The sequence below is a fragment of the Manis javanica genome, chromosome 13 (genome assembly GCF_040802235.1).
Source record: "Manis javanica isolate MJ-LG chromosome 13, MJ_LKY, whole genome shotgun sequence".
NCBI classification, from domain to species: Eukaryota; Metazoa; Chordata; class Mammalia; order Pholidota; family Manidae; genus Manis; species Manis javanica.
Window position 1 is genome coordinate 43,269,723 of NC_133168.1, and position 15,178 is coordinate 43,284,900.

The 15,178-nt window shown below is 33.6% G+C and overlaps 1 protein-coding gene across 1 annotated transcript in view; it reads left to right on the forward strand.

Moving 5' to 3' along the window:
- Positions 1-12,968, forward strand: part of CLVS2 (clavesin 2) — a 74,980-nt gene extending 62,012 nt beyond the window's left edge. Inside the window, exon 6 of the mRNA XM_017651852.3 lies at positions 3,608-12,968. Within this exon, the coding sequence (XP_017507341.2) occupies positions 3,608-3,695 (88 nt within the window). The 3' untranslated portion in view covers positions 3,696-12,968. The remainder of the gene's footprint in view (positions 1-3,607) is intronic.
- Positions 12,969-15,178: the final 2,210 nt, after the last annotated feature.

A 15,178-nucleotide genomic window follows, 5' to 3' on the forward strand; every position in this document is an offset into this window, starting at 1 on the left:
TTTTTCCCCACCACATCATTTTAATTGATCAACTCCATCTTGTTAGACAATAAACTCACCTTTTGAAGTCTTTCTGGATCCTGATTTTCTTCTCCACTTAATTAGGCTGTTTTGTCCCCTGAAGACTTGGCTCACAGCACATTGATCTCCTGAGCCCTGAATTTCTTGCTTCTGATGCGGGATGATTAGAATTTCAGATATCCTTTGTTTGGTGTAGACTTTTGTATGATATGAAGCTTTTATGGCTTTATTTGAAAACTTCTGAAGAATGAGATTAAGAAAGTTGTTTCACTTGAGTCTCATTTTCTCTATGTCAGGGGATGTCGGTTCCCCATCAAGGACAGGAGAAAATTGTTCCTAGGTTTCACCCTGCTCTCTCCTCCATTTCCATTTCCAATTTTATATCACCTTTAGATTGAGAGGGGGGAAAAAATCATTCTTACACCAAAGAGTTGTAGATAATTCTTCCTTTGGGTGAATTTAGCTGGATGTATAGGTAGAAGACTTCATTCCCTGTGTAAATTTATAGAGTTAGAATAGTCACTAGAAGGTACAAAGTTCACTACATTGAGGCAGAGTCTTTATATCTCTAGTACCTAGACTAATGTTCGACATGTAACAGTTGTAGTGAGCAACAATACTAATAACACTGGCAAGGTAATATAAACTTTGACTTTACTGAATAATATTCAACATCTATTGTTCCTACATGCCAAACCCTGTCTTATGCTTGATATATATTGATACCTTTGTTTCCCAAAATAGCTAATAAGGTAGTTCAGTCTCCATCTTACTGATGAGGAGACCCAGATACCGAGAAGATAAGGAACTTCCACATTAGCACTTCTAATATTAGAACACAGGCAATAGTATTCCATACGTCATTTCCTTAATGACTACCATTTGTTATCTGTCCATATTTGTGCTGGGTTTTCTGCATGCATTATTGCATTTGATCCTCAATGCAACTGTTTGATGTAGGTATTATCTCCATTTTACAGATAAAGGAACAAAATCTTCTGAAGTTTAAATAGCCTTCCATGTTCACAGAGCTAATTAATAGCAGAACTAGAATTAGACTCCACTTCTGTCCAAAATCTATATACCTTTTAAACACTAAGGTATATAGCACGATATTGTAGATGCAGAATAAATGAACGAATGATGCCTGGATAATTAAATTTAAATTATTGGTTTTTATGGGAAAAAATAAGTTATTCATTGCATGGACAAGTAGAGGCTGCATGGGTATTGCCGAGATGTACTATGAGTTAATGTTAGGTAATTCACTGTATTGGAGCTGAAACAGACCAATTCATTAACAATTTGATCCTGCACAAAAATCTCTGTTTTGTATACAAGAATAATTTTTTAAAAAAGATCTGTACTAAAATAACAGTATATCTGGGCAATTAAATACACCAAAAAAAATCTTTATCAGAAATTATTTCTGCCTGGTTTACTTTATTGAAGAATTGTTTTACATACGGAGCCTGCACTCATCACCCAGCGATTCTGATTATCTGTAGTGTGTGATAAAAGCAGACCAGAAACTTAGTCCCAGCTTGAATAATGACTGTAATTTTGACTGTACTTTTTAAAACGTCTCGTTGTAATTACCATATCCTCTAATAATTTAAAAAACGTAGTCAAGGAATGTAAGGATTTTAAAGAATTATATATATGTCTGTGTTTAAAGAGAACATTATGGCAAATGCTTAACTTGTGTATCTTTGTTGTCTGAAGAGCTTTGGTGTGTACTTATTGAATATTAATAGGATATTCCTCAACATTTATAAAATTCATTTAAGTTTATGAGAATTTTAAAATATATTTTCTTTCAAGAATTTCTTTTTCCACAGGATAAACTGCTTTATCTTCATTACTTTTCATTCTGAAGGTTTATAATACCAAGCTTCTTTCAGTATGGAAACTACTTTGGGGATAGAAGTGAAGACATTGAGATCCTGCTGTGTAACAGCCTCTGTGATACACATTGTGTTCACAGTAAGGAAAGAAACTGATAAAGTCCCAGTTCATGGAACTTTTAGTCTAGTGGGTACCAGTTGTCAAGTTAACAGTTCACTGCAGAGTATTACATGAACCTTTGTTTTTGCATGGATTCATTTCGGGAAAGCATTTTTTTTTTAGTTGAGGCTAAGAAAAACAACATCAAAAGTCTAATTACTAAATGTTTTGTACAATCACCCTCTGGGTTAAAATGTCTTTGTGTATTTTTTCCTAAGATAAATTATCATTGCATCTAAGAGTGATGCAGAATCTCTCCTCTCTCTCTCTCCTCTTCCTCCTCCTCCTTCCCCTTCCTCCTCTTTTTTTTCTTCTCCCTTTCTGTGTACACATTTGTTCAAATTTAGCTAATTTCCTTTCTGATATTGGTAAATCATACCTATTACTCAGATAAAATAGTTTAGGAAACAAAACCTCTCTGTTTTAATGTTCTCATCTTCCTTCATTTCCCTCCTTAGAAACGAAGTTAGGTTTATTTAAATGAATGAGTCAATTTATCACTTAATCTTGTAATTATTTTTGCTTTAATAATTAGTTCCATTGCTGTTCTTTTCCATTAGCATGTGCAGTTGTATTTTAGCTTATAGTCTTTCTTTTTGAAAGTTAATGAGGTCTGCTAAGAGGCATATTGCCACAGCAATAGCCAATTGGCTGGAATGCAACAGCAGGGGAAAAATTCGTTACCGAGGAGAATTGTAAAAGGGCAGCTGCTTCTTTAATGCCATAGCTATTAAGATTGCAGCTTCCTGCCATAAAGAGTAGCATGTTTCATTGACTTTCCTCCTTCCCAGTTTCATGTTGTTTCCTAATGATGAATTGAGATATAATTTCCACCTACTATCAAAGGCATATGTAAAGCGTTCTCAAATTATTTCTTTCCTAATCAAAAAGTACTGCTGCCTAAACAAGAGAGGTTTTCTTTTTTTTCTTTTTAAAGTCTTAAAACAGTACAGTAATTTTCAAGAGTAAGACTGATTTTATTTGGATGTTCTAGTGGGAAATTTAACAAAACCCATATTTAAATTTTGATTTAAATTTTGAAGGGAAGTAGAGGAGGAGGGAGAGGGAGAGTTGAGAGATTTTGCACCACTTTTAGACACAGTGAAAATGATGGTTAAAAAAATGCATAGTCATGTTGAATTTTTTTCATAAAGCCCTTTAAGACAGAAATCGAGGCTGCTGTCATTTCTGTTTCATTTCTCATAACAATTTCAACTGGAATAATTTCCCATTTAGAGATCTTCTATGACAATACATCTTTCCTATAGTAGAAATTCTCAGTCTCAAAGAAAAGACACTTGCTCGATCATGAATAGAATAATTTAATCCTATTATTGTATACTTAGCATCCTTTGCTTCTCGTTATTCTGTTTAGAGGCCAGAAGGGATGGTTTCCTAACTCTGATGCAAAACACCACCATAAGCATGTCTCTCTCTAAATGTGCAATATTCTCAGTTCATGAATATCTTAATGTAGAGGAAGAAAATCCGCCTTCATGGGAGAGGTAATGGAGAAAGACAGAGAAGAGACTGTGATTATTTGGTGATAACTCACTGACACTGGCTTTGTCTTTTTCAGATCCCAGTCAGTAGTGGATCCTACGGTACTAAAACGCATGGATCAAAATGAGGAAGAAAACATGCAACCTCTGCTCTCTCTGGACTGATAACTTCTCTACACCCTCCATGGATTTGAAATGAAAGGTACCTGTTTTCAACAACAGGGCCAGCACTGTGGAGGAATTACCAGCTGGAAACTTATGTGTTCATGTTAATGTAGCATAATATACATGGCAACAGGCTTTCCCATTTGCCTGAACCATGGGTGCCCTGGTCTGGATTTAAAATAAAAGTCAATAATTTATTCTGTAAGTGCCAAGTTCTCTGTAAATACAATGTAATGTTCATTGTTTAACATTTGTAAATGTTACAAATTAAACTGATAGTTTAATTTTGGTAGTAACTTAAATTGGAAAAGGTTGGCTCTTGAGTCCATGCCAGTGACGGGAACTATTAACAAAAACCAGAAAAGACACACAATCAAAGCTGATTAAATGTAGCCCTGTTTCCTATGAAGCCATATTTCATCTATCATAGTGATTGTTTCATTGTTTTTTTCTGAAACTCTATCACATTCAAATGTACTTCTAATGAACATAGGTAAAAAAATGACTTTAGGAAATTATTATGATAAATGTATTTCCTGTCTAGTGATTTTCATTTCACAGAAAATGTGTCCTAGTGACTACCATTGGCCTTGCATTTTGGAGGCAAGGGATGGCAGATGAGCTGGTAAACTGAACACTTCAACTCTTCTATGTTGTTTAAGTCCTGTAGTCTTGTGAAAAGATGTTAGCCAAACTAAGATGTGGAATTCTGAAAGAGAGTGGATTCTTTTAAACTGCTGTCTTCACAAACTGTCCTTTATTCAAGACCCATTGTATCCCTGTCTGATGTACTTTAAAGACATTTTCCCCAAAAATCTCTTTAACCAAGAGAAAGAGAACTCATATGTGAATAAGCGTTTGACAGCTAATTTTAAACATAAAAGTTGTCACACATGGATAGAGGGCTAATTTCTATGTATTCACACACATATATATTTTTACTGAGCTCTAGGTAATAAATTATTGATGTGATAGGCTTATAGAATAAATCCTACATATCCAAAGGTCTTAGAGATATTATAGATTATTACATGAGATGCCAACTCTGGAAAACCACTTCCACTAAGTTGATGAAAATGAGGTATAGTGAAACAAACTTTCAGGGAATTAAGGTCATTCCAGTTTAATTTGTAATGCAATCTTGAATCTGTGCCATTTTAGTGAAATTTATTTTTCCTTCAAAAAAAAAATACAACAGATTCTCAACATAGTATAGGCAGAATCAGGTGAAATGATCCTATAAGTACCCATTTTCTTCCCAGAGAAGATTGAAAGGACATATTACATCCAGGAGACATAGTGAAACCATCTGAGGGCATCTGAGATAGCATATTACAGTTCAAATTTAGATTTGGAATCCTTATGTTATTTAAATTTTTATTTCATAAAAATTCTGCAATTATAGCACACTTAAAAAATCTACTTTAAATTTCAAATTCCAGTGTGAAAAAACAAGATTTTTACCACCTTTCAAAGTGGTAGTTTTTGAGATTGAGAATTTACCACTAAAATATTCTTCTGAAAGAAAAATATCTCAAGGAACTTTTGGAAACCAACAGAAATAAGGGCTTGTAGCAGTCTTTATATGCCTTTTAGCCAAAAGCTTCAAAAATTCCAGTTATAATTCTACAGCCACAAATCTTAAGATCAGTACATCAGTCTGCAGTATCACCAATGGACTATCTAGCATTTGCAAAAAAAAATATGCAAATATACATAAATAATATGAATGAAAGATACTTTAAAAGTACAACCACCAATCAAGTGCAGAAGAATAATGGCTGTCAGGTACTCTGCTCTACCCACAGATGTTACGGAGATTGAAATGAATGGGGGATAAAAAGCTACAGCGATTCTTACCTTTGTAAGAACCCTAATCATTGATGTTATGTTTTTGTCTACCTGAAATACATTTTATAGCCTTGAGCTTTGTATACTAAAAGAGCAAGTATTAGGCAATATGATGCAATGGAATAAAATAGATACTAAGTACAGAAGGTCAGTCAACTTTCTGCTCTCATGAGTTTCTCTTAGGATGCACCATTTATTGTCAATTTTCAGGATTCTACCAGCTTCATATGTCAGCCAATACAGTCAGCTTCTTTCCCATATCATTAGGCTAGGGTCATATATAAAAATAACTAAAAAGACATATTCGATGTGACAACTATCTAATTAGAAGTATCTGCACTATCTTCCTACCCAACATTTGGAAACTTTGTATCAGTAGTGCTGCTCATCTGCTCTTCTTCAAATGAGCAATTGAGAGTTGGCTGGATTGTATAACATATTTTTAAATGAATGAACAAATTACAACAATGATGCCTTTTCAAACTGCTATATGTAGTTCAGTCTGTGAGTAAGCTCATTCTCTAGGAATGTTTCTGAAGCTACTTAGTCAAGGGACATTTGTAATATCATACATTTTCATTTTCTCCTCAGCATTACCTAGGTAGCACCGTTTAGGAATTTTTCCCTCAAGTGATGTTTTGTTTCATGTAGTTGGTCTGTTGTCACATAATTTAGTAATAAGCACCCCTATATTCTTTCAACTGAATTGTGGTAGCAGCCACCACTGACACACACACACACACACACACACACACAGCATGAGGTGGTGCGCCCTCCTGAACTGCCTTTCTAGTTTGAGAGCTTTGTTTCGCTCTTTTAGTTGTCTTGCTACTGAACAGGCACAGACATTAAAGAATGACCGCATTTGATTTGGAAGAGGCCCGTAGTCCTCTTACTTCTTTCACCCCACCTGTTCCATTTCCTATTTTTAAATATCTTTTCTTTCTTCCATGGTTTCAGGGCAGCTGCTTCCAATGCTCGTTTAAAAATAAATAACTTATGTTGTCAGTGATATTTACACACATTTTGGACTGATATTTAAAAGGGAAGAGAGTATCATGAAAATGCTCTAAGAACTATGAAGTGCCTCTTTAAGATTGGTATAAAGCAGTGATACTAGGATAGAGATTCTATTTGTACTCTCTTCCAAAACGTAAATATACACACTTAGAAGGGTGAAATATAGATATCGCTTTGGAGAAGAGTATTTGAGGCCTTGCTTTGAGCATTCCTATAGAGTGTTATGTCTTTTTTGGGCAAAGCTCAAAACCTTAACTGGAACACTGGTTATCTACAAACCTGGAATGATGCTAAAACAATATACAACTATTAGATAGAGGTTTGCAAGCAAGTTTTTGAAGTGGGCATGCATGGTTTCTTTTATTTCAATAATAGTTTGCATAAGTGTAGGCAGAGGCATTCCTTAAGTCTTTTCATATAAAATGCTTGTTTATAGTACTGCAAATCATACCTTTACAAGCAGGAAAGCCAAGCGACTAGGCTCTCTATAATACTGTTAATAGGTTACATTGTTTTGAACATTTGAAGTTTCTGTAATATTCCTGAGGGAACACAGGTCTTCTAATGCATTAAGAAAATGGAGAGTTTTGTAGACATCAGGGAACATGTTTATCACTCTTCACAAAAAAAAAACCCTTACAACCATTTTGCAGTGGGTCTTTGGGAACAGACATCCTTTCCTTCTTCAAACAATGTAAAGATTTATGGACATATCTGTGGCCCTTTAGAAAAAGTATAGCAAGAAAACCTGCTAAGAGGCTGTACATTCTTCTGTGTACACTCTTCTGTTGTTTTATCCAAATATCTAACCAGTCTGGTTAGTTAATAATAATCTCTTTTGCTTCTTATTGTGTGTCTATTTATTAGTGATTACTTGAAAAGTTGCCATCAGCCATGAGGACATTTCAGAATGCTTTTCAACACACAAAATACAATGAGCAGAGTTCTGGCATGATATTTGAACTCTTAGACATGGTATTTACATTTTTATATTAATAAGCTATAAAAGCGTATATTCCATTTTAAATGTGCCATATAAATATATAGCCTAAAAACAGTGGTGCATTTTAAATTTAGGAGGCCATTAGATCATATAAAGAATCAGCAGGTTATGTAAAATTTATTGAAAAAAACGTAGACAATTCGCCAAATAATCCAGGATGTATAATTACCTTCAGTGGTGAGAAGGGTTTTTTTTTTTTTCTTGTTTGTTTTGGTTGAAAAACTGCTTTCCAATATGCTATTGGAACTAGTTAGCACTATTTACTAGCTTGTAAGGGGACAAAAAAGTAAAAACACTAAAGGAAACTTGGCTTTGAGACATTATTATATCATGATCATAATGGCTTAGAGAATATAATTTTTTTTCATGAATTCAAGTTTTTATTTGGTAATTATCCACACATGGAAATAATATTATGAAGTATACTCTGTGCTAAGTGTAGAACTTTTTTCCCCTGGACTGTAGGAAAAATATAGCAATTCTGTGAATTTAAACACCCCAATAGTACTATTTTTTAAAGGAGAATGAGTACAAATGCTACTGTTAAAAAAAAAGGTATTTAGAAACCAAGTAAGCATAAACTTAAATACAGTAAATGCACTTATACAGTAAATAGTGGACATTGTTATAATTTAGGAAGTGTTTGTTCAGTGTTTGACTTAGTTTCAAGTTTCCATGCAAGTATTTTTGTCCTTAATAATATTTATGTATTTATTCTGTCAAAATTATTTTTTTGTGGTGAATGAAAAGGATCGATGAAATCTGAAATAAATTTTAACAAACTTTTAAAAACCAACCCTCAACTATTTTGAAAAATTGCAATGGGCTATAATTGGTTTACATGCAACAGATGTTCAAAGCATCGTCTTTATAATCCAGTTTTTCAGTTTTCATATTTGTTTAAAAGATGAATACAACTCCAAAACTGAAGTAGTTTTTGTTTTTAAAACTGTCCAAAAACAACCAAAATGTCTGAAGTAATTATGCAAGTCTTTGATAAGACTGCTAAGCAAACTAATTACTGTTTGGCTCAAATACCTTTTGAGGGAGTTATTTGTTCCAATACAATATTATAAATGGTATAACATAATTTTTTAGTATGCATTTCTGTTTTTAAAAAGTATTTATTTTGCACATGGCGAATTTTGAATTTGATAGTACGGGATCTGTTGCATCTGTGAAATGCTTGATTTCTAAATAGTCATCTACAATTGGACAATAATAGTTTTACTTGGAGAGAAATTATAATTAGCTATTTAGGTTAGGATACCTGAAATCTTTTGATATTTGTGTTTGGGATTTAAAGGAGAAAACACATAATTCAGTTCATCAAAATGACATTTTCAGTGTTCTATAACTTCTAGACCAGGTTTCAAAGGATCGTTTGAATGAAGGAGTAAGTTAATTGTTAAATTGCATATTGCATAGGGAACGATCACTAAATAAAATAACAGTCACATTTTTATGTAAATTTATTGAACTAGACAAGGTAGACAAGGGACTAAATTCAGAAATTTGAATTATAAAAAAGCACTATTTAAAAAAAATACTAATTATAAATAATCCCAGTTCCAAATATTAAGTAAAATAAAAATATTCAGCCTGACTTGAAAAAAATGCTTACTCAATAAATACCCATTTTGATCTTCTGTGAGTTTCCCTCATTCATCCTACCTATAGATGAAAAATTATCTGAGGGAAAAGAGCTATTTACCTAGAACCCTCTATGATGGACTTCATGAGTCTCTTTGGCTCCATGCAGATGGTTTTCCAGTACACAGCTTTTGAGGTTATCAAGAATCATTTTGCCACCTCTTCCTGAAGGCTTGTCTGGATCCCAAGTTTCTAGCAGCAACGGAAGAAGCGTCCTGTGTGGGATAAGCCCAGCGTGACCAGAGAACGCACGGAAAGCCAGAGATGAGGTCTCTACTTCTCATCACTGAAAAGTGCATTGAAGTGTATTTTTAATTATAAATACAGAAAACTATTTCAAAAGAGTAAGGATTTCTGATATCAAGAGTTAAATACTTAGCCAGTGTAAAAAGGCCATGCAGACATGAGGGTTAGTGCTCTGACATGTAGTCTGTCTTCACACAGCAACAACCTCTAAAGCCTTATCTCTTATGTATTATTTCTCTCTAAACACAGAACTAAGTATGCTCTCTTCTGCCCCTTTTCTAATTGGAGTCATAAAAGTATCAGTTAGAGATCATAAACACTTTGTTGCCTTTTAAGGGAAAAAAATGTTACACTATACACTTACAAACACAATTCACTCAATTGCATAGGATTGAAATATTTGCATGCTTATAAATTCTTAGTGAAAAGTTTTTAAAAATATGTAAGAATATTTTAGTGCTAGAAAATTATTAAGTGTGTTTTATATCTGGGATTCATGGAGAAGACTGATAATATCCTTTCCTTTGAATTCATATATCTGAACATTTTTATTTAGAGGTCTCATGGACAGCTCACAGCTAACATTTACAAAACTAAACTTCTCTTCCTTCACCCGGAACCTGTTTCCCCTTTAGCTTGCTTCCATCTAAGTATCAACTCTACCTCCCACTTTCTAGGGCTTAAAATTTTAGTCATTCTGTCACCTCTCTTTCTCCCCAAAGCACATCAATCAGCAAGCTCATATTGTGAGCTCTTCTTCAAAATATGATTCTCACACTCTGACCACTTCTCTAACCATCGTCATCATTGCCTTAATTCAAGACTTCAACATTTTCCACCTGAAATATTTTAATAATCTGAAAACTAGTCTCCTTGCTTCTACCCTTGGCCTCTGGGGTCAATTTGCAACACATTAGCAAGAGTGAGCTCGAATCATTTCACTTTTCTCAAATCCCTCTGCAAGTGTGAAAAGCAACATCCTTAAAATGGAGTATGAGGAGGATTGACATGAAGTTTGTAAGCACCAGTATAGTAGAAAAGCATTTTTTCTGATTGGGTTGGCATTTCTGCTCAAGTAAATGCAGAACTAATTGTTAAATATTTTTAGATTCTTGCTTCTAAAGTCCTACACAGTATATCCTATCACCTCAGACCTTGACTTTTCTTAGATCATCTCTGAGAATGTTTCCTCTACACCTTATTCTCTTGCCAAATACTCATCCTTGCTGTTCTAGGAACTTGCCAAGCATTCTTCCACCTCAGAACTTTTGTACTTCTTACAATATATGCATGTAATTTGTTTCCTTATATATGCCTCTTTCCCCCAGATATCCACATAGTTTATTCCCTCATTTCCTCAGATCTTTGCTCAAATGTCACCTTCTCATAGAGAACTCTCTAAATTTCCCTGTTTAAAATTACATGGCCCTATAGATCTTAATGTTTTTCTTTCCTGCTCTATGTCTATCTTCGCCATAGTTTTATCATCTTATAATACACCATATATCTTATTATTGTATTTATTTTACATTTTCCCCTAATAGAATATGAACACACAGGTATAGATCTTTGTCTATCTTGCTTACTGGTGCATTACCAGTAATTAAATAGTGCTGGAATTTAGTAGCAAATCCAAAAAATTGCATGAAGATATTAATTTATTACAGCAAACCATATTGTTTATATACTATATGTGAGATGTATAATATACATTATATACTAGTATGCATTTAAGGAGAGAGCCCTTTTTTTTAAAAAAAGAAAGAAACATCTTTCTGTTGCTCATTTTCAAAAGGGTAATTTTTCCCTCTCTGATGATGATGGAATCATTAACCAAGCATAAAGCATAGTGTTTCCATCTCCCTCAAGTCTAGCCTCTACCCCGGGACTTAAGGTTTATGTCAGTGTTTGAGCTTTATCTTTGGAAGTTACTCTAAGTTCATTGGGCTCTTAATCTATCATGTGAATGGTTTACACTAACTCTTGGAAACACTGCAAGATATCGCAGATGAAAGATCATTCTGAGCTCAAAACCGTAGTAAATGATTCTTCATTGATTATAATAGTTAAATCCAATTTAAACATTTCAGAAAGTTAAAAGACCATTATTCCCCCTATATTGGAAGCCAGATTAAGAGCCTATGTAGTTGCCTTAACTGGAAAGGATAGGAAAAAAGAAGGAAGGGGGAAAGAAATTAGGATCACTTCTTCTTTGAAACAAGTATAAGATGAATGAGGAAATTTTTGTTTTTTTCTGAGACTTCCCATGATCTAGAAATCTACAATTACAACCATGTAGTCTATGAAACTTAGTAACAGAAGTCATATCAATTGGTTCTTATATTTAAAATCTTTACCTAGTTTTTAGTACCCCAGTATCTCATATATTGGTTCTTGGTATAATGGGTTTTTTATTTTTATCCTTTGTAGTTAATCTTTTCATTCTTATCCAACTTGTTACTGTATTTCCTCCACTACACTGATGTGCCTTTCCCTATACTGTAACAATTCAAGCCTCCACTTTATGATTTCCTACCAGGACTTCTGTGAGAAGACACAGCAAATAAAGGATTGGCAGGCAGTGTTAAGGAAGGAACTATAACCTTAAGAATAAGAATAAATGATTAAAAACGTTTTTGAAGACAATCAGTGTTTTAGTTACTTTGTGATAGGTACTATGTAGCATATTGGTAATCAATATGGATCATTTTTCTTGTCTGTTACAAAAATATAGGCAATCAGGGTTCATGGATAATTTGGAAAACCTATAGAGAAAACACTAAATGGCTCTTGCTCAAGAAAAAAAGGCAGAATTTACTTGTGTTTCTTACTTTTTAATCCTTGAGAGGCTGTACAATGGAAAAGTCATTCGCCTCCGTGATATTCTTTCCTTGCCAATCTTCAAGGATGTGTTTAGCATCACCCCAGAAGTAAAGGGTTCAAGCTCAAGTATATATACAGTACATGGAAGATACTGTTACAAGTTCATTTTATCTTCTACTGAATTATTTTTATGATTTATTATGAATTACCTTTATGATTGAATTATAAATTGTCTTTTCATGAATTAGTTTTATGATTGAATTCTAGAAATATGTTCCTTGGTAAATTTTATTAATTCCACTTATTAATGGACATTGGAATTTTACAGTTTCTTAAAACCATATTAATGTTTAACCATATTCATGCCTAGCTTATTTCATGTCTTTGTTGATTTCTATTAAATAAAATGCCACTAAATGAAATTTCAGATTCAGAAATGTGGATGTACGTATATGCCCTCTTTACCATAACTCAATCTTTTAACCATAAACTAAATTCCTGTAAATTTAAAAAACATCAAATATGTTTGTCATTAAATATAGATACATGTGAAATTGGTGTTAGTATTTGGAAGTATAAAAAGCATTTAAATGGACTTTGAATGTGTGAACATATTGTAATGCTACTTTGAATTTATTGTTGATTCAATTGAATATATTTGATAAAATTGATATAAACTCCAAATCACTAGAAAGTCACTTCTTGACCTGTAGAATGATAGTGGGGATACAAGCCAGCATCACTTATAAAGTCTACCTCTTGATGAAATGAAGCACACTGGATGTGATTTCAGTTTATTTCATTTTTAACATTAACAAATATTTATCGAGCATTTTACTTAGCACTTTCTAGGTTCTTGTTTCCAAGAACTAAATAAACTGTTTTGTTTAACAGGAGACAAAACAAAGCCCCTGTCCTTCTGAAAGTCACATTCTAGTGGGGAAGGCATACAAAAAGCAGATAGGCAAAGTTATAGTCTGTCAGGTGGCATTTTTAAGTGTGAAAAAGACTTACTAGTTCAGTTATGTGACCTTTGACACTGTTTCCTCATTGGTGAAATGGGGCAATAACTGTACCAAAAATATGAGTTATATTCTGATAATCTGGAGCCTTTTCATGGAAAAATGCAATATAATCTCTTCATATCCTGCTGTTTGGGGTATGGATATCAGGGTTGTTTGGTTTCTTCCTTTTTGCTCAGCACTGGCCCTTGTTTTCCGGACTACTGATGCTCCTGGGGCAATGCATCTCACCGTCTGCCTTTCACAGTCATCCAGAGGTGCCAGCTCTTCTCCAATTTTGTCTCCTTTAGTAAATTTCTTACTACTTTAATGCATTCTAACTGAAAAATAAATATTGATTTTTGTCAGAAAGGAAGACAAAAAGGAACCAAAGATAAACAAGTTCTGAGAAATTGCACAATTTAATCTTTTCATTTAATCTGTTATTTTTTCTTATCCACAGGCTGGTTTTCCTCAGTAAGTCTATGTACCACAGTTAAAGAGAGCTCTGACCATTGTGGTTTCAGAGGTGCGAATTTAGGTTAGGAAAAAATATTATTTCCTGCTGGTTCCTGAGATATAGTGAGAAGCTTTACTTTTTATAAAGTAGTCATATAATGAAACACTTTGAGAATCTTCTCATGGAAAATCTCAAAGTATGGGTAGGGGACACCATGAATATTAACTATAGCTCATCTAGGAAGAGCCATGAGTAAATAAATGTTTATTTTTTGAAATAAATATCAAATGATTTCCATCTTAAGGAAACATGGAGCTTTTTGATACCTGTTTACATAGAAAATCACTAAAGGGAAATATTTATGTTGGCACAGGTTGGATGTCTTGTTAATTAATGAACAGAAAAATTGAGTCTTCTTTTACATACTGACTTTCATAAAGGAATATTTAAGACCATTATCATTTGAGTCACTAAATTTATGAAAAAATAGATAGCCTATTATGGTCATAATAAGCATCCGTTTCCTAGAAGCAGGGAAGTATAAACACCCTTTAGATTGCCTATTTTTTATGAACTTATTTGTTTTTGAGGTCTTTATAAATATATTTCACCCATTTTTCAGGATTTTAATCAGTCTTGAGAAAAAAATAGTGATTTTTACAAAATTTATTTAATAACAGGTATTTAAAGCATTTTTCTATAACAAAGAACAAAACTTTTACTATAGTTGATCTTTTGTCATTTAATGGCATTATAAACATGTTTTCATGAAATTTTCTGAAGAGCAGTGAAACAAACTATATGCATAATTCAAAACTTTTTTAAAAAACAGAAATATGTAAGCATACATATTTCTAATTTGGAATAATTATGAGGATATTTGGCAGTTATTCAATATATTTGAGAAATGGAGACTTTACAAACAGATAATTATTAACACAAATAAAAAAAACAGAAGTTTTATTACCCCTGAGGCATGGTGGTCCCCTCACTGCAATTAAAAACTCTCTCTTTGTTGGGGAAGGTCCTGACTTCTAGCTGATCTGTGGGCTGGCCCCCAGAAATTGGAAGTTCCTGCTCTCTTTCTTATCCTTTGCATGTGGGTTTTTCCTGTCTTCCCTTCTCCCAGAGGCTCAAAGACATAGCCTTGAGATAGTGATGTGGAGACCATCTGGACTATATACATGACTGAACCAGGTAAATCTTCTATACACCTTTTAAGATATGGCAGGTGAATGTGAAGATCTGCTCGTCCTCTGGGGGCTCAATGCAAAATTCATATGTAAGTTCCCTTGCTTATTAAACCTGCCACCTACCAACCTGGAGTGGCCTGCCCCTTTTCTTTAGTCTCTCCCTACACATAAGACAGGGTTTCAGATTATAACCTACAAAGCTCCCAAGGAGCTTGTAGAACAACGCTCTTTTG